The sequence below is a fragment of the Kogia breviceps genome, chromosome 6 (genome assembly GCF_026419965.1).
Source record: "Kogia breviceps isolate mKogBre1 chromosome 6, mKogBre1 haplotype 1, whole genome shotgun sequence".
Taxonomy (NCBI): Eukaryota; Metazoa; Chordata; class Mammalia; order Artiodactyla; family Physeteridae; genus Kogia; species Kogia breviceps.
The window spans coordinates 1,740,274-1,763,319 of NC_081315.1; the positions used below are offsets into that span (position 1 = coordinate 1,740,274).

Genomic DNA, 23,046 nt, shown 5'->3' on the forward strand with positions numbered 1-23,046 from the left:
TGATGTGGTATGTATGATGCGCAACTGGAATCTTGATTGCCAGTGTTCAGTGAGTCTCTGAATTTTCTCCCATTCTTATGAAATGTGTGTGGTACTTTTCAGTATACTTCTGCTCTGACCTATGACGCCGTTCAAGTGATGACCGAAGCTTTTCGAAACCTACGGAAGCAGAGAATTGAAATCTCCCGAAGGGGGAATGCAGGAGACTGTCTGGCAAACCCAGCTGTGCCCTGGGGACAAGGGGTAGAAATAGAAAGGGCCCTCAAACAGGTCAGTCACTGAAAATGATTGTAATGTGACTTAACGATGGCCACTATTTTTTCCTGCTGAATTAGTCATTCTTGTTTTATCCCTTCTGTTTTATAAAGAGGGAATATTATTTCCTAACTACACAAAGGCAGGTTGAAGAGCAGAAACCTAATAAGCGTCGTTTTCTTGACTTGCATCTCGGGAGAGTCATCTCGTCAACCACGCTGTATCTGGTGGAAGTGAATTTATAATTGTGCTCCTTTCCCATTTCCTCATTAGGTGCAGGTTGAAGGTCTCTCAGGAAATATCAAGTTTGACCAGAATGGAAAAAGAATAAATTATACAATTAACATCATGGAGCTCAAAACGAATGGGCCACGGAAGGTAAATCATTAGTGAATTGAAGGCATTCTCTCTGTGTGAGGAGGTGAGTTAGTGAACCCATCACCTCATCTTCCAGAATCCCGGAGACATATATTCACATAGTTGGATTCAACAACTTCCAGAAACATATATTTTAAAAATATGTTTTCTAAATAAACTATCTATTTCTGGTAAGTAACCCTGAAATGTAATTTTAAGATATAATAAATAAAACTGTTATACTTTTTTTTTTAGACAGAGGTAGAAAAAGAGTTTAATGAGAAGAAAAAGAACTGTTGCTGAAAGATTATGGTTTGGGAGACCAAACATAGGTGGTGCAAATGTGAATGTAACTGTTCAAGTCAACATTTTTTATTTCTTCTGTTATGGCTGAAATGCCATTGTTTGGATTTTATTTGTGTTTCTATATGATCACTCCCACACAAATTACCCTTGGAGAGTATGAAAAGTGAACACGAAGAGACAAGCCGTTTCTAAGAATTGTTTTTGTTTGTTTGTTTTTATAGTCTCTTTCTATTGCTGTTAGATTCACATGCATAAAAGGTACATCTGTGTTTAGAACCAGCCTAGTTAGTGTAGGTGTAATTTCAGATTCAGACATGGGTTTGAACATAACTCAATGCTTTGCCAGTAGGAAGGTCATATGTCCAGGTGCCCGCCTTCTGTACCCTTTTGCAGATCGGGTACTGGAGCGAAGTCGACAAAATGGTTGTTACTCTCACCGAACTCCCTTCTGGAAACGATACTTCTGGGCTTGAGAATAAGACTGTGGTCGTCACTACAATTTTGGTAATTAGCTATATATGCCTCTGTTTTACGTTATTTTTCTTAAGAAAAATATCTTGCATCTAGAATCGCTGCTTATATTTAGGAGAATAACTGATACGGTGATGCTTTTGAATGTTTTAGTCATTCGCTGCATGCTTACTCTGTCAGAAGGACTCACAAACACGAGCTACAGCACTCAGAATACGTCTTATCCTCTTCAGGACTGAACTTCGGCTTCACAGATAATTGGTAACCTGGTGCTCACACGGGTGAACACCGAGGGCAAGCCTGGAAGAGCCTTCCTTGCATTCCTCCCATGTTTTACCTTCCCACTCCCGCACGATTCTGGGCCCATTCTGTCCTTACATTTGTTACACGGTTTAATAATGTTGTCAACTTCTCTATATTCCTACGGAAAGGTGAACTCCTGAAAGACAAGGGTGATCTCCCCTCTTTTTAATTCCGAGTCTCAACACAGTCGTTGGCACATAGCTAGTGCTAAGTGAATGTATATTGGCTGGATGAGACAAAGTTGAACTGGATCTTGAACATCGGGGCTTTGGATAGATGGACGGAAGATGTCGATTATGACAAGAAGCTGTTGGGAAAATGAAATGGAGGAAATAAGTGATTTTGCAGCAAAACAGTCTGATTTCGTTTTACTAAGTTGTGATGTAGTGAATTTGTGAGATTCATTATGGTAACAATATTGAGAAGAAAACATAGGTTAATAAGGGATTTGGATAAGAACGTTGCTTGGAAAACCACTGGAAAAGTCTTAATAAATGTAAGCTAGATGTTTGAGGATTTTTGCCTGAATCATGCCACTGAGGGGGGCTATCTCACTGAACCCCAAATATCCTCAGTGCCACTTTCCAGTGGAGAAAAGTTGGGGGCTGGTGTTGAGTCATGTTTTCATGCTTCCTTTTTATGGTGTTCACAGAGGGGATGCTACTGCCTAGCTATCCATGTAGCATAATTCTAGGATAGTCTACCTCATAGAGGAAGTGAGCTCTCAAGTCTGAGAGGGTAGATTCCATACATCACTATGGCAATGACTCTGAGTCTGGGCATCACTGGTCATGGACCTGATTTGCACAAGAACCTTATCCTCGAACTCATAGCGACACAGGGTTTGTTTGGGGTGAATGCTGGTTCATCGGAGTCAGGGTAGCCCTAACTTAGAATAAGAGAGTGGTGGATCCAGGGTTGACTAAAACAGATGTTAAACCACATTATTCCTCTCTAAATACTAGGATTACCAACACTACAAGGGGACACACTAGCAGTTTGTACTTTTGAGTCTCTTGCTTACTTTGGTATGGCCAGGTGCCAGCCATGTGCATGAAATATAATGAAAGAGACATGAGGACCTTTGATCAGAAGCATTATGCTTAATTTTTTCCCAGTCGTATTTTCCGCTATCTGTATTCTACAACATCTCTGGCTTCCAGGTAATAACTAAACCAGAAGATTTGAGTGGATGAACGTAGATCAGTAACACAGTTGTTTCGATCAACCAGAGCACTTTCTTTCCATATAGGAATCTCCATATGTTATGATGAAGAAAAATCATGAAATGCTTGAAGGCAATGAGCGCTACGAGGGCTACTGTGTTGACTTGGCTGCAGAAATAGCCAAGCATTGTGGGTTCAAGTACAAGCTGACCATTGTTGGGGATGGCAAGTATGGGGCCAGGGATGCAGACACGAAAATTTGGAATGGGATGGTTGGAGAACTTGTATATGGGGTAAGTACTGCGCTTCTCGAAGATAAAGTCATTACGTTTGAACTCTTGTTGAGAGAATGCTTGCCTTCCATGCAAAGCTCCAATGTCTGAGATTGTGGGTTTCCCACATTACTCTAGGAATGCTGTCTTATTTCCTTGTGCACATTTGAAGATGAAGGATGAAGTCAGAAGCAAATATGCAGAAGGAGACAGGCATTTCACCTGTCTTGAAGCCTATGGGCCATATGCATTGTTCAAAGATTGCCAAGGCATAGAGGCAGATGCAGTTATCATAATGAAGCCAGAAGGGTGTATTCTGTATTTATAAACAGGCGGGATATTTGGGGAACAAGTTGCTTTTCTTCGTTAAGTATTTACTGGGATTCCGCCAGACAAATAATTATTCCCATTTTCCTGATTTCCTTTCCTTCCCTTTGATCAAACAACGTAACCACAATTCCTTTCTGACCGTGACTCCTGGTTCTCTTACTTTCCTTTGTTTCCCTTACAGAAAGCTGACATTGCAATTGCTCCATTAACCATCACCCTTGTGAGAGAGGAGGTGATCGATTTCTCAAAGCCCTTTATGAGCCTCGGGATATCAATCATGATCAAGAAGCCTCAGAAGTCCAAACCGGGAGTGTTTTCATTTCTTGATCCTTTAGCCTATGAGATCTGGATGTGCATTGTTTTTGCCTACATAGGGGTCAGTGTAGTTTTATTCCTGGTCAGCAGATTTAGCCCCTACGAGTGGCACACTGAGGAGTTTGAAGACGGAAGAGAAACACAAAGTAGTGAATCAACTAATGAATTTGGGATTTTTAATAGTCTCTGGTTTTCCTTGGGTGCCTTTATGCAGCAAGGATGCGATATTTCGCCAAGGTTGGTTACTCACCTGCTTCGACTTTGTGCATTTTATGTCTCGAGTGGACATTCATGGTGTTTATGAATTCACTGTAAAGAAGTTAGCAGCCGCCGACTACCTGTCCAAGCAGTGTAAGACTCGTAAGGACAGACTCTTAGCATCGGCATAAGCCTGTGAAATATTTGAGCAATGTTCTTTGAACGTTGAGCCTATATTTCCCTGGTGAGATTATACACACCATGGAGAGGCTATAAAATGCATAAGGTTCCTATCATTCCATGCCTTCTTGGAGGGGTACCGTGTTTTTGCTGCATATTCTCATTTCACAGTCATCTGTGTGTTGATCCACAGACCTGTATATGGGAAAATGGGCAACGTTACTTACTAACTACAAAAGCGACAAACCTTCATTTGCACACATCTCATCTCTCTCTCTTTTTTCTTTCTCCCCATTATTAGCTCATGGAAATGACATGAGAGAGAGATTTATAAAATTTGTGTTTTTTTAAACGGTTCGGTTGTTGGGTTAAAAAGAATGTATGATAATGTATTTTCCAAGTATCTAGCAATATATAGGTGGGTAATAATGATGGCTGATTGTTACAAACGCTTGTGCCGTATTGAATAGTAATACACACACAGGATGGAATAAATTCATACATCCCTATTCTCATTATGACATTTTAATTCCTGCCCTAGAATGCCTAAATATAATGAATATATCACAAAACACACATTGCCTTTATTCATGTCACATACGTGATTAAGAATGATAGCCATGTCTGGTTCTTCAGAGGAATAAATCATACTTTTCCTAATGTGATTGCTTTCACATTTAAAGCCTGTATGATTATCGACCTACTGGCACATTTTAATTTGGGCTCGATTACCCTCCTTTGATTCTATGGGTATCTTACTAACTAACAGACGCAATGGCTTCTTAAATACTATTTCATTATTGTTAGTTTTTGAGCACTTTGGGGATAAGAAGTGATTAATTTCAAAAAACTATATGTGAAGCTCAAAATTTTGTATCTTCTGCAATCTTTTTTGTATACTCCACCCGTTCAGATAAAGGGAATATATCATGTATGCAGAAGTTAGCAATGACTTACTTCTCAGAGAGCAGGTCACATTCTTATGAATTTTATGGATCTGAACAATCTTAATTCTATCAAATTCCCTGTGGCTTCTCTATGGAACTGCACTAAATTAGAACTGTATCAATGGTACTTGCATTGCATATATATATAGAGAGAGATAATTTTAATGTATAGCATATAATAATTATTATTACATACTATATGTATATAATTATGACCTCTGACAAAACCTATAAGATTCATAGTTTCATCTCTATAGTTTATCTGATTGAACTTAAAGACATAGAAAGAGAAGTTTCTAATGATGAAGGAGGAAAATACTAACCAGATTGGAATCTCAGAGAACATTGTGGCTCATAAATAACAATGAAGTGATTCGCCTCTGGTAAGAAGGCTCCTGAAGTATGATGTTACCATAGTCCTGAGATATCAGGCAATTATCCTAGGGTTCCACAAACACTGCTCTGCCTTTTGAATAAGCAGGAGAAGCATGTGAAGGTTCACTAGGACACAGGACATATTGACCTGTGTTCCCATCGATGGACCCGGGTTTGTTTGCCCCGCTCCTCATGCATTAGGGCTCTGAAGGTAATTGTTTGGGCATCCACTGCTTGTCTTGGAGCAGAAAACATATTGACACATAGGAGCTGGAGCACAAGGGACATTTAACAATCAGTGTTTTCCCAGGGTCCACCCTGACATAGTGACATTCTAATTTTCAACAAGCCTGCTTCCTAAAATATTATCTTTTTTCTTCACTTATGATTTCATTCATGAGTCATGACTCACTAACTTTAACATGTAATCATTTTTATTTCCTGGTAAGATATATCAATTTTAGATAGCATATTTTTCCTTGTTATCATTTTTTGGCCACAGAATATATATGAATAGATATATATGTATATATATATATATGCAAAATTCACTTTATTAAAAATTTTAAGCATATGTAATTTTCACTTTATGGTATATGTGCATTTACCAATTGAACTTACTACCTAATATTGGCAAATTCAGATTTTAAAAAATGAACCAAACTATCATTTTTTAGAATGCAATGATGGTAACTCTAGATTAGGAAACACTAGAGAAGCTTAGTATCTAAAAAAACTTAATAATAATGTATGAAATCCACAGATCACTTTAGAGATGCTCCTTACATATTTTAAATGATATTTATCAACTTTTTCCAAGTAAAATATAATATGGAACTCTATTATTTATATGAATAGAACATTTAAATTTTAATATAGAATGGCTTATTGAAGTGAATTGGTCATTGCCTGAAATTAAGTTTAGAATATGTTAACTATAGTTTTGTGAAGTCTAGGACCACAGAATTATGAGAGCAAAGTGTTGTAAAGTTGACTCGTATTCTCCGGTTTTCTTCTCCCCCCCCCCCAATATCCTTAAAGGATTCAAATGATTTAAAAATTTCATTCTTAAAATAATTATTTAATAGAGATTAAAAAGAAATGGCAGAATATGTGCATTTATTTGCTCCATTAGTGCAGATACTGAGAGATGAAAGTTTTATTTTTAATTAGAAAACCATTTTTGTCTGTCACCATGAAACATAATATTGAATTTGCTCCTCTGCATAAAATTTCTCAGAAACTCATTCAGAATCATAATTGATCCCTTGAAGACACTTCCAAGTAAATAATAAATTGTCCAAGAATTTTCTGTTTTGAATGATGCACAAGTCGAATAAATGTTGGGGGTTATCTCACACACTCTAAATAAACTGACATATTTAATTAAATTTACAACTAGAACAGAATGACTTATAAAAATGATTCTCAAATATATTACAAATAAACCTGAAATGTATAGTGTCAAAAGCAATTACCATGCAATCAGTTTTGTTTTAAGGGCTGTGAGTAGTCAGATACCGAATCTACCCTCTTCGGTATAGGGTACATGTCATATAATTATACCTTCCATTGTGATGGAATAAATAGTGAACATTTTGAGAGTGGCTGTGTCTACATAGGGTTTCTCCAAAATCAAAATGTATTTAATATCCTTTTCAGAATATAAGTGAGACTTGTTTAACTTTTTTCCATTCTATCATATTTGTTTCATTCTTTGCAACTCTTAGAGACTGGTAAAGGCTCTTAATTATATATATATTTTTTTCATTGCTTGCATGCTCTCTCTCTCTCTTTTTCTCTTTTATTTTAGCTGCAGATGTTTTTATCTAAAAAAATCTTTACTTTTAGCTTCACCCCTTTTCTTGACTGCTTGAGTAATTTATTCTACAAATACGACCTAATAATTTGATGTAGTATCTATGTTTCATCAAAAATATTTCTTGTTATAAATTGTCAGGAGGTTTAGTTTAGGTCATAAATTGGCACATTTTCATGATTTAAATTTTTACCTCTTCACTGTAGAAGGTTTAATTTTTAGGCATAACAGAATTGGTAACAAAAAAGAAAAAGGTATTATAATTGGTGTGTTAATACTACTCAAATACCATTATATGTAGAAACCCACCAAATCTTACCAAATAATACCCTATACATCTCTTTCTGTATCTACATGTCTCCATTTATCTACCTAGGCTTTAGCTACCAGTAAATTACTGGGAATCAATTAAGGTTTTGAAAAGTATTTTAAGTAAGAATATATGGTCACAGAGATATTGTTACTATATTTCAGACTAGGAATTTATATCTTGGCAAACGTTTACATGTCTCGTCTGTTCTCCTTGAGTTTTCTTTTTTTCCTTAAGCAGGAGGCACAAAGGAGCAGGGTCACAGCTGTCCGTGCCCGGAAGCATCAGATTTGTATTCATTAAGAATATTTTATGTCACACTTTGTTTGTAGCATCACTATTTTCCATTTTTATCTTGTACTGTATCTAAACCCTATGTTTCTGCACACACAAAAAATACCTAATGAAATTTTGGACCTTTTTTGAGGGTTTTGGAACTTCATTGGCTGGATTAAAAGGAGGGTTTCTTCAGTGTTTAAAGCCACATCTGTGGTGCATACTCTTTTACTTTTGATATTTGATTTTGTTTGTCAATGTTGTTCTGAGTTTTGCTGTTGATCTTAGATTCTATTGTTCGTTTACTTATGTCATGAGTGGATAAAGTAGTATGAGCATTGGTTAGATGATTTGCACATTTCTTGAAATTGCTTGTTACGACAGTTCATACCATAAACTATTTGGCCACGATAACTATGAAAGAATCTCAGGAATCTGAAGTTCTGCCTCTGGCTGTCTCATCAAATCTAGCAAATCTGTACTCCTTGACCAGAAGGTTTAATAATTTCAAGTATCATCAACTAGCAGATATATTGAAAAGTATAAAGTTAAATATTCCCCTATAAATCGATATTTGCATAATACTGCTAACTTGTTTTCTTACGTGGTCATTCATTTCGCTTTACAAATCCATTTCATACTTGTTATCAGATCCCTGTCTGGGCGCATTGTTGGAGGAGTTTGGTGGTTCTTTACCCTGATCATAATCTCCTCCTACACGGCTAACTTAGCTGCCTTCCTGACCGTAGAGAGGATGGTGTCTCCCATTGAAAGTGCGGAGGATCTTTCTAAGCAAACAGAAATTGCTTATGGAACATTAGACTCTGGCTCCACTAAGGAATTTTTCAGGGTAAGAGATTCTGCTTCGTAACTTCTGATTTTGTTCTTGCAATTAAACTTTGTGCCCCCTTGCCCCTCCTCCCATGGTCTACACAAAGGTGCTGTGTGAAAGTAACTTCTATCCCTGTCTCTATTTCTGTTTTTTTTTTAAATTTTTATTTTATATTGGACTATAGCTGATGTACAATGTTGTGCTACTTTCAGTTGTACAGCAAAGTGATTCAGTTATAATATACATATAATCTATTCTTTTTCAAATTCTTTTCCCATTTAGCTTATTACAGAATATTGAGTAGAGTTCCCTGTGCTACACAATAGGTCTTTGTTGGTTGTCTAGAGTGTATGTTAATCCCAACCTCCTAGTTTATCCCCCCCACCCTTTCCCCTTTGGTAACCATAAGTTTGTTTTCTATGTCTGTTTTTAACCTTATCTCTACCCTGCTCCCTTCCCTACCCCTATACTTAACACTACCTCTATCCTTTTGTTTGATTCCTGACTCCTTTGGAGAAAAACACTTTGTTGCAAAGAAATCTAGTTTAAAAAAAAAATTGATTGTCTTTTTGGAACAAAATTGAAGCAAAGTATAGTTAAAGTTAGGTGATTATTTTTTAAAGAAAAGGATGTTGTATTTCATTTTATGTTAAAGCATGACTTCCATCTATCTTACATAATTTACAGTTGAAAACTCACTTTCCAATCCATTATGTTAATTCTAAGTCAGGAAACAGATTGTGTTCATATGTGGAAAGTCCAAACTTTCTGTTAAACTCTCCAAGAAAAGGCTAACAAATGCCTACAACTTCTTGACTTTTAAAATGGGAATCATCATTAAAATGTGTCTATTAAATGTATTTTAGTTTTTAAAAGATCTGTGGCCTTATTATGGTCTCTGTTTATGGGCACCAGTCCAGAGGCTGATGTTGGTATAACTTTCTTTCATTATACCATTATCTCTCTATAAGAACTCACTCTATTAAAATGCTTAAATATAGCAGATAAACTTTGGTATTGACATTCAGCCACATACGTGGCATATGATGATCTCTGATAATCCACCTTTGAGTGTACCTAAGTCTGAGTGAGACCCAGGCCAGTTTACTTCTGAATTAGGATTCGGACTTTCAACGTCCAGGTGAAGTAGCAGACTGTAACTTGAAGACTGTCTCCTCCTGCATTGCCGCTGGTCTCTTTTCCAAATAACATCAGTTGTGCTCCAGATATCACGGGAGAGAAAGTGGTGGTGTCAGACGGCTGACAACAGAAAATATCTTGGCTGTATGTGGGGTGGGCAGGACCTTGACTCTTCCACCAGGCACCGCGACCTAAGCTGAGAATGTGGTCCATCTGTCAGCGGGGACTTTGACTTTGATGCTTCATATGAATATCGTAATACTAGTGAATTTACTGCGACCTCTGAAAATAGTTGCAACACTCAATATAACACGGTGCTCTAGCCTGATCATAGCAATGGACCTATTAAAATAAATTAGAATATTGCATGATTCTCAATTGGAAGTGTACTTTGAAACATTTTTAAGTTGTTTGTGTCCCGATAGGGCTTGCTTTTATTTTACTGGTATACTTTATTGGTATTCCGCGCTCTTGAGGTAAATGAGACCATGGAGGAGGCAGAGGCTTTGTTAGATCACGGTTTACTTAGTGCCCCTTAGATTGATTAAAATAACCTTAATTGTTTCCAGCCACTGTCTGTTGAGAGTTACTCTCATTAGCTTGTTTGGACAACAAGAGGACCAGCTGTTCTCAGCAAGGGCACGCTGAGGGTCTCAGAGCTTTTCGGTGTACCTGAACTCGATCCTAGAAACACGTGCCTTAATCAGCGGGATGCCAAGATCTCATGATTAGAATATGCAAGTCCCCCAGGAGACAGGCTGAGAAGGCTGTGTGACTCTGGGCCAAGGATGCTGCTACTCTGGTGTTTCAGCCCAGTAACCCCACGGAGACTGTGGTCGCCACGTGCAGCGCACGCACACACGCGCACGCTGACGTATCGGTGGGGTGCCATTCGCCTATATAGGATCGCGGTGCTTTCCTTCCCTGGAATAATGGAGAAGTGACGCGAGTATTTAGGCAACCTGATAGCTTTTATGAGCATAGTTTCCCAAAGCAGTTTCTTAGGCATCGTCTCAGAATCTCACAGTATTTCTGTCCGGTAGCTGGGGCGATCGCTTTTGTTTGCATGTTGTGCATTATTAAATTTAAGCTCGGCTAAATGTGAGGATTTGACCAAAGTCTAGCAGAGAGCAAGTGTGCTGAGCACCTGTGCTCCTACCGAGTGCTTCCCGTTCGCCGCTTTCCCTTCCTTCCTCCGGACTTACTTCGCTGCTCACCTGCTCCGTTTCACTCACCTCCGTGTTAGAGAATTCTAATGGTGGAAATCCAGGCAGGACCTCACAGTTCTCTCGATACACCTTCCAAAGGAATTGTTGATGCATGACCTTGGCTAGGTCTCAGTGCTATAGCATAGCAGCCAGCCTCTCCTTATCTAGAGCAGGAAGGGGTGGGCTCAAAAGTACTTAAAAGCCGCACTGTTGATTCTGTTTGTACCAGTGAAGGGAGGCCAATGGAACAGCGCACATCGCCAAAGTGAATAGGAGCTTGCCTGTTAATTCCACCAGTAAAACTTGGCATGGCTGTGACTTGGGAAAGTATGTACAAAAGGTGTGTTTCTTTAGAAGTTGGATTAAACGAAAAGGTGCTGCTAAATTGAGTAATTTTGAATAGTTTTTCTAACTGTATTAATGTTGGATAATTGGGTACCACGGTGACAATAGTGAGGGCAATCTTAATTTTGCTTCTGACTCTCAAAGGTGTTTTCGGGGATCCTCTGGCTTTGCAGCAGTAGCCATCGCCTCTCACGCCTTTCCGCACAGAGTTTATTGCTTTAGTAGATGGAAATCGAATAACAAATTCCCTTTTGTAAACAACAGAATTTCTCTTTATAGAGTGTTATTCCAAACGTATTGGATGAGATGAAGCTAATTTATAGACATTATAAAGGCAAAATAGAATTGATTCTCATTGACATTTTTTTCCCCTTAAAACCTAGGTTATATACTACGATCTGTCTATTGGCAGTGGTCTGGTTGACTGTCTAAGCTTGTGATGGAAAGAGGTGCGAAGGAAATGCTTCTGTTCCTAAAATTAACACATTCACCACACACTTGGGTCGTCCCCTCTCCCAGCTGCCCTTTAACCTTAGGGCATCTGGGGCTCCTGGAAGGTGGGTGCGGGACACAGTGAGTGAAGGGAGACGGGCCGTCGTGGTGCCCGATCCTCCAGGAGTGGTGATGCGGAGGGAGTGGGCCGGCCCCAGACTGAGGACACTGCGCTTTCGGTGCTCTGGCTCTCTCTTATATTTCATACTTACTCTCGTGCCCAAGACAGCTAATTACACGTGGAAGACACAACTTTTGCCAGTTGCTAACACATAACGTTCTAACAGTTATCTTATGTTTCCTAATATGGCTTAAGTTGGCTTTACTGATAGTTTTTTGTTTCTTATGCTGTTGATGAAGAGGGGTTTTATCATTTATATTATTATAAACTTTCTACTATCACAGTGTCTATCAAGTCAGCTTTCTGATTTTATCACAGCAGGAGCTTTGGATTTAGCCATTGGAGAAACAGATTTGAGAAGGTAGTCACTGTCTGAACTTTAAAGATGTATAACTAGCTAAAAGATGGAAGAATGACTCGTTTGAGACCATTTAGAGATTAAAGGGCCAGTTTTAAAACAGAATTCAGAGTTCTGAGAGCCTAGTCTTTTGTCTCAGTATTAACTAATGTTTCCTAAAGATACATCTTTGAAGGGATGAAAGCATCTTATATCAAATTATAAGAAGAATATTTCATCTCTAGAATCTGTTTTGTCATTATTAAGATGATAATTACTCAATTTTAATCTAAAGATATTTAAAATCAGATTTCAGGTACATAATTTAATAATTATGGGTTATATTCATATTGTTTTCAGGAAGTCAGCGTGTGTGCATTATTTTTAGAACTTCAATTTAAGCTGTAAATTTTCTAATTTAAAAATCTATATGTTCTTTAAGTGATAATCAGTAAAACAAATATGAATGGAATATTTACTTTGTTGTGCTAGAGAGAGTAAATAGGGGACAATCTTGTAACCCACAAGAGGTGTGAGGAAATAGACCTGCATCTTACCTTTCCAGAGTTTTCTGCTCACGGAACCCGTGTACATCCCCGTATACAGTGAAAGATAAAGTCTGACTCATTTTGGAGCTGCTGATCTTGCCTAATTATAGCGCCACTGTAACACACCTATAATTAAGAAAGAATTAGGCTATCAATTATACACCACTATTTTTAGACTATCACATTTTGATAATTTCTTCTCTCAATAAAAGAGGACAGATCTTGAATTAGACGAGCAGAAGATGATTTTGTAAGAACTGTGTGCATTATTTTCCTACAGAAACTTAGATGTGGGGAATAGAAAATGGCTTTATAAATAAACCTATCATTGGCCTGTCAATCCGTGAAACAAAAGTCTTAACTTGCAAAAAGGAAGTACTTCATGCCTATCCTAAATCCACACCCTGCAACCTGTTGACCTTACTCGGCGTGTCTCTGAGTAAGTGGTCTCCTTTAATTATGCTGGCGTTGGAAGGAAGAGATTCTAAAACATGGTCAAAATAAGGGTATTCCCCTTCTCGTTAAATGAAGTTAATTATGCCGTTCTCAGAAGATTGATTTAGTCAGATAATAATCCATATTGTTGTTATCCAGCATTGTAGACTTTTCACAGAGTTTCCAGAGAGTATAAATGATAGATAAATACACAGTATTAATGCAGGTGTGCCTCACCTGACTGAAAAGACTGGTTTGAAATTTTCCTTTACCATATAATAACCACAAATACAAGAGAATTACAATAATGTATCCTTTTAAAGGCAGCAACCTTTTTTTTCAATTCCTTTTCTAGCATAAGGTACACTTATTTACGTTAATATATAAAATATTGATTGCAATATATTTGTAAATAAAAATGTTTTAGCCATTATAGCAGCTTCCTTATAGAGCTGCGTTAAGTGCTATTTCATGATAGTTACATTTTGTTCCACTTACTGCTTGTGTTTAGCAATAATGCAAGCATGATTTCTACTGACATTTGATAGAACAGATTTCACTAATTTGTGGTGGTTCTCCATATTTATTTATTTCTGGTATAGCTAAAGATCTTTCTGCCATAGTTTCCTACATATCATCTATTTCTGTGTGGGTAGAAATATGTATATATACCTAGCTTTGAATATACAAATGTACAAATACATACACATATTTCTTAGCTTTGTATACATGAATACATATACATCCATATATTATATCTTTCAAATATTATGGAGATGAAATGGGTATAGTTGACTATATGTATTTACTAATATCAAAATAGACCCTTTATAGATCTTTCAGTCATGCTTAACTCTTTAAATAGTTTCTAAAACACTCAGTACTAAATCGATGCTGAATGTGAATAAATTAGCAACAAACAGCACTACATAGATATGTTCTAAGTCACTCTGGTGTGGTGAGTCATATTATTACAGATTTTTCTTCCTTAGTTTTTTGGGGAGCTTGATTAGTCATGAAAGTCTGCACAGCTGACAATTCTGCATGTCCAAGGCTTCTCTAGATAATCCAGGACAAGTTCAAATCATTTGCTCCCTGCTTGGCAGTTTTCTTTCTCTGGCATTTTAAATGTTCTCACCATTCCACACAGCATCTGAGGACAGTATTGAATTTTTTTTTTTTTAGTGATCATATTTTTAATGCAGTATGACCTATAAAGTGCACAGATCTTAAGTGAAAGCTCAATGAATTTTTACATATATATGCACCCATATAACCATCACTTAGATCAAGATGAGGCTCCCAGTCCATACTCAAATGTAGCCACTCTTCTGCCTTCCGTCACAAATGTATTCTACTTTTGTCTGTTCTTGACCTTCCTGTAAATGGAATTATACAGTCCGTAGTCTTCGTGTCTGGTTTTATTTGATCATCATAATGTCTGTGAAATTCACTTATGTTGTTGCATGTAACAATAACATAGTTTGCTCTTGTTTTATTACTCTGTAGTATTCCATCAGATAAGTATATTATAATTGATCCATTCTACCATTGGTGGACATTTGGGCTGTGTATAACTTTTGGCTTTTATGTCTAAAGCTGCCAGGAACATTCCTGTACATATCTTTCAGTGCACACATGCACTCATTTCTCTTGGGTTTCTACATAAGAATAAAACTACTAAATTATAGGATGGATGCATATTTAGCTGTGGAAGATATTTAGCTGTGAAAGATATTGCCAAAAAGTTTTCAATAGTGGTTGTAACAGTTTAAACCCCCAGCAACAATGTATGGGGGTTCCAGTTGCTCTGCCTCCTCAGCACTACTAGGTACCATGAGCCTCATTAGTTTTAGCCATTCTGGCAACTGTGTATTTCATTGTGGTTTTATCCATTATGGTGAGTGTGTATTTCATTGTGGTTTTAATATGCATCTATCTGAGAAGTAATGTTATATGGAATACCTTTTTATATCTTTATTAACCATTTGGAAATTTTCGCTTGTTAAGTGCTTGTTCAAGTCACTTGTTCCTATTTATTGGGTTGTCTGTCTTTTTCCTATTGATTTGCTGGGCTTCTTTATGTTTTAATGATACGAGTTTTTGGTCTGATGTATTATTATACACACCTTCTCTTTGGTTTGCTTTTCCACTTTCCAAATGGTGACCTTTGAAGACCAGAAAGCACTAATTTTTGTGAAGTCCAATATACCAATCTTTTCTTTCATGGTTAAGGATTTTTGTGTCCTGTTTAATAAATCTTTGCCCAAATATTATGAAAATGTTCTTAACTTCTACTAAAAGCTGGTTTTACCATTCACATTAGGCATACAATCCATCTAGCACTGATATTTGATATGGTGTGAGACAGTAGCCAAAGTTCATTTATTTCTTTTTTAACACCTTTATTGGAGTTTAATTGCTTTACAGTGGTGTGTCAGTTTCTGCTGTGTAACAAAGTGAATCAGCTATACATGTACATATATCCCCGTATCCCCTCCCTCTTGTGTCTCCCTCCCAATCCCACCCCTCTAGGTGGTCACAAAGCACCGAGCTGATCTCCCTGTGCTATGCGGCTGCTTCCCACTAGCTAGCTATTTTACGTTTGGTAGCGTATATATGTCCATGCCACTCTCTCACTTCGTCCCAGCTTACCCTTCCCCCTCCCCACGTCCTCAAGTCCATTCTCTACGTCTGTGTCTTTATTCCTGTCCCACCCCTAGGTCCATGAGAACCATTTTTTTTAGATTCCATATATATGTGTCAGCATACAGTATTTGTTTTTTCTCTTTCTGACTTACTTCACTCTGTATGACAGACTCTAGGTCCATCCACCTCTCTACAAATAACTCAATTTTGTTTCTTTTTATGGCTGAGTAATATTCCATTGTATATATATGCCACATCTTTATCCATTCATCTGTCGATGGACACTTAGGTTGCTTCCATGTCCTGGCTATTGTAAATAGGGCTGCAATGAACATTGTGGTACATGACTCCTTTTGATTTATGGTTTTCTCAGGGTATAAGCCCAGTAGTGGGATTGCTGGGTCATATGGTAGTTCTTTTTTTTTTTTTTTTGCGGTACGTGGGCCTCTCACTGCTGTGGCCTCTCCCGTTGCGGAGCACAGGCTCCGGACGCACAGGCTCAGTGGCCATGGCTCACGGGCCCAGCCACTCCGTGGCATGTGGGATCTTCCCGGACCGGGGCACAAACCTGTGTCCCCTGCATCCACAGGCGGATTCTCAACCACTGCGCCACCGGGGAAGCCCTGTTTTTAGTTTTTTAAGGAACCACCATACTGTTCTCCATAGTGACTGTATCAATTTACATTCGCACCAACAGTGCAAGAGGGTTCCCTTTTCTCCACACCCTCTCCAGCATTTATTGTTTGTAGATTTTTTGATGATGGCCACTCTTACCGGTGTGAGATGATGCCTCATTGTGGTTTTGATTTGCATTTCTCTAATGAATAGTGATGTTGAGCATCTTTTCATGTGTCTCTTGGCCATCTGTATGTCTTCCTTGGTGAAATGTCTATTTAGGTCTTCCCCCCACTTTTTAACTGGATTGTTTGTTTTTTTGATATTGAGCTCCATGAGCTGTTTGTATATTTTGGAGATTAGCCCTTTGTCTGTTGTTTCACTGGCAAATATTTTCTCCCATTGTGAATGTTGTCTTTTTGTCTTGTTTATGGTTTCCTTTGCTTTGCAAAAAAGCTTTTAAGTTTAATTAGGTCCCATTTGTTAATTTTTGTTTTTATTTTTATTGAAGTATATGCAGGTAATATACAGAAATCTGTTATTTTTCTCTTCACTAATAACAAACTATCAGAGAAATTAAGAAAAAAAATTTACAATTGTACCAGTAATAATAAAATACCTGGGAATAAATTTAACCATGGAGGTGAGGATTGTCTTTTTGTCTTGTTTATGGTTTCCTTTGCTCTGCAAAAGCTTTTAAGTTTAATTAAGTCCCATTTGTTTATTTTTGTTTTTATTTCCGTTACTCTAGGAGGTGGGTCAAAAAAGATCTTGCTGTGGTTTATGTCAAAGAGTGTTCTTCCTATGTTTTCCTCTAAGAGTTTTATAGTGTCTGGTCTTACATTTAATTCTTTAATCCATTTGGAGTTTATTTTTGTGTATGGTGTTAGGGAGTGTTCTAATTTCATTCTTTTACTTGTAGTTGGCCAGTTTTCCCAGCACCACTTATTGAAGAGGCTGTCTTTTCTTCATTGTATATTCTTGTCTCCTTTATCAAAAATAAGGTGACCATATGTTTGTGGGTTTATCTCTGGGCATTCTGTCCTGTACCACTGATCTATATTTCTGTTTTTGTGCCAGTACCATACTGTCTTGATTACTGTAGCTTTGTGGTGTAATCTGAAGTCATGGAACCTGATTCCTCCAACTCCATTTTTCTTTCTCAAGATTACTTTGGCTATTCGGGGTCTTTTGTGTTTCCATACAAATTGTAAAATGTTTTGTTCTAATTCCAGAAGAATGCCATTGGTAGTTTGATAGGGATTGCACTGAATCTGTAGATTGCTTTGGGTAGTATAGTCATTTTCACAATGTTGATTCTTCCAATCCAAGAACATGGTGTATCTCTCTATCTGTTTGTATCGTCTTTAATTTCTTTCATCAGCATCATAGTTTTCTGCATACAGGTCTTTTGTCTTCTTAGGTAGGCTTATTCCTAGGTATTTCATTCTGTTTGTTGCAGTGGTAAATGGGAGTGTTTCCTTAATTTCTCTTTCAGATTTTTCATCGTTAGTGTATTTGAATGCAAGAGATTTCTGTGCATTAGTTTTGTATTCTGCCACTTTACCAAATTAATTGATTAGTTTTAGTAGTTTTCTGGTAGCATCTTTAGAATTCTCTATGTATAGTATCATGTCATCTGTAAATGACATGTAAATGTGTTGTTCATCTTTGTTTGTTTGCTCTTTAATTCTTCTAGGTCCTTGTTAAACATTTCTTGTATTTTCTCCATTCTATTTCCAAGATTTTGGATCATCTTTACTATCATTACTCTGAATTCTTTTTCAGGTAGACTGCCTATTTCCTCTTCATTTGTTTGGTCTGATGGGTTTTTACCTTGCTCCTTCATGTGCTGTGTGTTTCTCTGTCTTCTCATTTTGCTTAACAGTGTATTTGGGGTCTCCTTTTCACAGGCTGCAGGTTCGTAGTTCCCATTGTTTTTGGTGTCTGCCCCCAGTGGGTGGGGTTGGTTCAGTGGGTTGTGTATACTTCCTGGTGGAGGGGACTAGTGCCTGTCTTCTGGTGGATGAGGCTGTAGCTTGTCCTTCTTGCGGGCAGGGCTCCAGCCAGTGGTGTGTTTTGTGTGTGTGTGAACTTAGTATGACTTTAGGCAACCTCTCTGCTAATGGGTGGGGCTGCGTTCCTGTCTTTCTTTGTGTTTGGCATGGGGCCTCAAGCACTGGAGCTTGCTGGCATTTGGGTGGAGCTGGGTCATAGTGTTGAGCCGAAGATCTCTGGGAGAGCTCTTGCTGATTGATATTACATGGGGCTGGGAGGTTTCTGGTGGTCCAGTGTCCTGGACTTGGTCCTCCCACCTCAGAAGCTCAGGCCCAACACCTGGCCGGAGCAGTAAGACCCTGCCAGCCACATGGCTCATAATAAAAGGAAGAAAGAAAAACAAACAAACAAAGACAGAACCCTAGGACAAATGGTAAAAGCAAACCTAAATAGACAAAATCCTAGAAAGAAGCATACACATACTCACACAAAGGGGAAAAGGAAGAAAAAAAAGATATAGAGCAACCAAACCAATAACGAAATCCACAGTGATAATAAGTACTAAAAACTAATCTAAGTTAAACATAAAACCAGAAACAAATTCAACACAGAAAGCAAACTCCAAGTCTACAGTTGCTCCCAAAGTCCCCCTCCTCAACTTGGGATGATTTGCTGTCTATTCAGGTTTTCCACAGATGCAGCATACATCAAGTTGATGGTGGAGATTTAATCCGCTGCTCCTGAGGCGGCTGGGAGAGATTTCCCTTTCTCTTCTTTGTTTGCACAGCTCCCGGGGTTCAGCTTTGGACTTGGCCCTGCCTCTGCGTGTAGGTCATCTGCAGGCATCTGTTCTTCGCTCAGACAGGATGGGGTTAAAGGAGCCGCTAATTCGCAGGCTCTGGCTCACTCAGGCCGGGGGAGGGAGGGGTACAGAGTGCGGGGTGAGCCTGCAGCAGCAGAGGTGGTGTGATGTTGCACCAGCCTGAGGCGTGCCGTGCGTTTTCCCTGGGAAGTTGTCCCTGGATCATGGGACTCTGGCAGTGGTGGGCTGCACAGGCTCCCAGGAGGGGAGGTGGGGATAGTGACCTATGCTTGCACACAGCTTTCTTGGTGGCGGCAGCAGCAGCCTTAGCGTCTCATGCCCATCTCTGTGGTCTGTGCTGACAGCCGTGGCTCGTGCCCATTTCTGGAGCTCCTTTAGGCGGTGCTCTGAATCCCCTCTCCTCACGCACCAGGAAACAAAGAGGCAAGAAAAAAATCTCTTGGCTCTTCGGCAGCTCCAGACTTCTCCCGGACTCCCTCCCGGTTAGCCGTGGCACACTAGCCCCTTCAGGCTGTGTTCATACAGCCAACCCCAGTCCTCTCCCTGCGATCCAACCTCCAAAGCCCGAGCCTTGGCTCCCAGCCCCCGCCCACCCAGCGGGTGAGCAGACGAGCCTCTTGGGCTGGTGAGTGCTGGTCCGCACTGATCTTCTGCGGGAATCTCTCCATTTTGCCCTCCACACCCCTGTGGCTGCGCTCTCCTCCGTGGTTCCAAAGCTTCCCCCCTCTGCCACCTGCAGTCTCTGCCCACGAAGGGGCTCCTAGTGTGTGGACACCTTTCCTCCTTCACAGCTCCCTCCCACTGGTACAGGTCCCGTCCCTGTTCTTTTGTCTCTGTTTTTTCTTTTTTCTTTTGCCCTACCCAGGTACGTGGGGAGTTTCTTGCCTTTTGGGAGACCTGAGGTCTTCTGCCAGCATTCAGTGGGTGTTCTGTAGGAGCTGTTCCACTTGTAGGTTTATTTTCGATGTATTTGTGAGGAGAGAGGTTATCTCAATGTCTTACTCTTCTGCCATCTTGAAGGTCCCCCCAGTATTGAATTCTTAAAGACTTAAGGCTACTTAAGTCTTTAAGCTTAGCTTAAGCTGCCTGGGGGATGTCTGTGTTTTATCATTTCAGCTGAAAGTGGCTGGTTTAACAGTGAAAGAAACGTTGAAATTTTATAAGACTTGGCCATTTCCTTTAAAATCAGTTTAAAGACCTTGCATTTCATTAAGCGGTTTCCAAATTCAGAGAAAAATGTATGAGAGGACCATACTGAATGGTCCTTTCTGGGATCAAAGTGCTGTGGAAGGAAAAAGAAAAGGGTATGTCTGCTTGCTGAATTATGATTATTGTGGAACATGATAGCTTCTCTGAGAGTAACTATGTCATTTTGGTCCTTGTCCTCTTTCCATGGCCATTCTCAGCAAATGTCTGTGTCCATCTGGTCATTTCATTTAGAGATCACCCTCTGACTCAAAGGAGAGATGAGAACTCACATTATCCACTGGAAGGATAATCTGACTCTTACCAAATTACAGGAGGCTTTCTGTCAGTGTCCATATTAAAGAGAAAATGCTCCCATGCTCCTTTCACATTACCATCAGATCATGAGCATAATTATGCCAGCCAAAAAGGTTCAAACAATATAAGAAATTTGAGATTAGTCTCTCATCTCAAAACTCTTCTAAAATTTCTGTTTAGATGTGTAGGAGAAGATAAATATCGGTATAAACCTTTGCAAGTACTTTAGATGATTTAGTGTTCAATTCACTTTATTTCTGTGTTTAAGTAAAAGAATCATCATGCCTGTCTTTATTGGATATTTTGCACTAGTTTCCATGGTAACAGATGCAGTCAAAGAGTTCTGTAGAGAATAGAAATAGAATTTTGCGATCATTTAAATATACTGGAATCAAAATTTGAACTAAATATAAATATTGTTGATAAAATTTTGAGAATTCCTTAATTAGACTTTTGATATTTGAAGGAAAACTTGATATAATTTACACTTCACATTTCCATCATATAATTTTGCTCTGTATCATATTGAGTGATGATCAAAAACAAGTTGCTAGTGAAGGTGGCTACTTATGTTTACAGAGAAATGAGATTTTAGAAAAAAAAAAAGGCAGTTGGGGAAATCAAGCAATGTCAGATATGGTCAGGGTCCCCAAAAGTGATATTTAAGATTGCGTCAAAGGAAACAAAAGAGTCAAGGGGGTGATGTCAGAAGGTAGTGAACAAACCCAGACCCTCTTTCCCCCAGAGACCCTGACTCAGCAGCAATACATTGACTGATTCTCTTTGGGAGAAACCAGTTAAGAGGCTCCTGCAAACCAAGTGAGTGTGAAACCAGCCATGTCAAACCTTGTAGGAAAATTCATGGCCTCGCTGGCTGTAGTTATCTGGCACAGCATACCACCATCGGGAGGAAACACCCAGCTCTTGGCTTTTCTTTCTAGGGAGAGAAAGAGAAGACCTGACTGTATTTTCAAGTTCTGAATTTTCAAAGGAACTGGGTTCTGTCTTGCCTGAATCTAAGCATTATAAATGGCACCAGGTTGGGTGCTGCTGAGAATAAAGGTGAAGGTTTGGCCTAGCACACACTCACCATAGACCCTCCCTTCCAGCTCAGTGTGGGAAAACTGGGGGAAAACCCCCAACTCCCAGCTTCCCTTTGGGAAGGAAGGAACAAGTTGGAGTGTAGTTCCATTACTTTGGCTTTTCGAGGGGCTGGTTTCTGTCTTGCCTGCTTCAGAGCACTGCTTGGACCTGGCACATGCTAGATATCTGGGGGCTGCTGAGAATGGGAGGGAGCTGATTTTTTGTTGCTGCTTCAGAGACCTCTGGTCCACCAGAGAGAATCCAGTACAGCTGGGTGGCCACTCCCTTGTCGGGGGGAGGACAAAAGTGGCATACGCATGCAATGTTCTGGGCTTTTGTGGGGTACCTTGGGGTACCTTGCCTCTGTCTTGCCTGACTTGGGTCCAGCATACTCTATAAGCCTGGGGTCCACTGAGAATAAAAAAGAGCTCGGAGGCTTATTCTAGCTGTAGAGAACCTGCAATACTACAGACAGATACCAAAGGAGCAAGACATTATGAGCTTTGGCAAATCCTTCTAATTGGGAGTTCACACACACAAGTCCAAAGAAAACACATCCACAGAAAATGTTTGAGAGGCCTTTAGAATATGAAACCCGGCTGATTGGTGAAGGTCTATCCCTATACAATGTTGGTCCATAAAGACTAGGAGAGGTGGCTATTTTTTAAAATGCACAGATCCCAGCATAAACTTACAAGACACAGGAAAAACAACCACAGAAAAATGTGTCCCAAGGAAAAAAATTTAATCTCCATAAACCAACCTAAAAAAATGGAGATACATGGATTACCTGACAAAGAATTCAAAATAACTGTTACACATATGCTCAAAGAGCTCAGGAAAATGATGCATGAACAAACTGAGAATATTAACGAAGAGGTAAAAAAATATAAAGAAAAGAACCAAACAAACTTTGGAGAAGAAGACTACAATGACAGAATTAAAAATTCACTAAAGGGATTTAACATCAGACTTGATCAAGCAGAAGAAAGAATCAGAAAACTCAAGACAAGTCATTTGAAAATATCCAGAGGATC

General features: G+C 39.0%; 1 protein-coding gene across 4 annotated transcripts in view; it reads left to right on the forward strand.

Moving 5' to 3' along the window:
- The window catches only part of GRIA2 (glutamate ionotropic receptor AMPA type subunit 2), a 164,934-nt gene that overhangs the window by 121,732 nt on the left and 20,156 nt on the right, over window positions 1-23,046 (forward strand). For all 4 annotated transcript variants that reach the window (XM_067035427.1, XM_067035429.1, XM_067035430.1 and 1 more), the window contains exons 7-12: window positions 103-270; window positions 529-633; window positions 1,312-1,422; window positions 2,945-3,151; window positions 3,642-4,012; window positions 8,532-8,730. In XM_067035427.1, coding sequence (XP_066891528.1) covers window positions 103-270; window positions 529-633; window positions 1,312-1,422; window positions 2,945-3,151; window positions 3,642-4,012; window positions 8,532-8,730 — 1,161 coding nt within the window. The remainder of the gene's footprint in view (window positions 1-102; window positions 271-528; window positions 634-1,311; window positions 1,423-2,944; window positions 3,152-3,641; window positions 4,013-8,531; window positions 8,731-23,046) is intronic.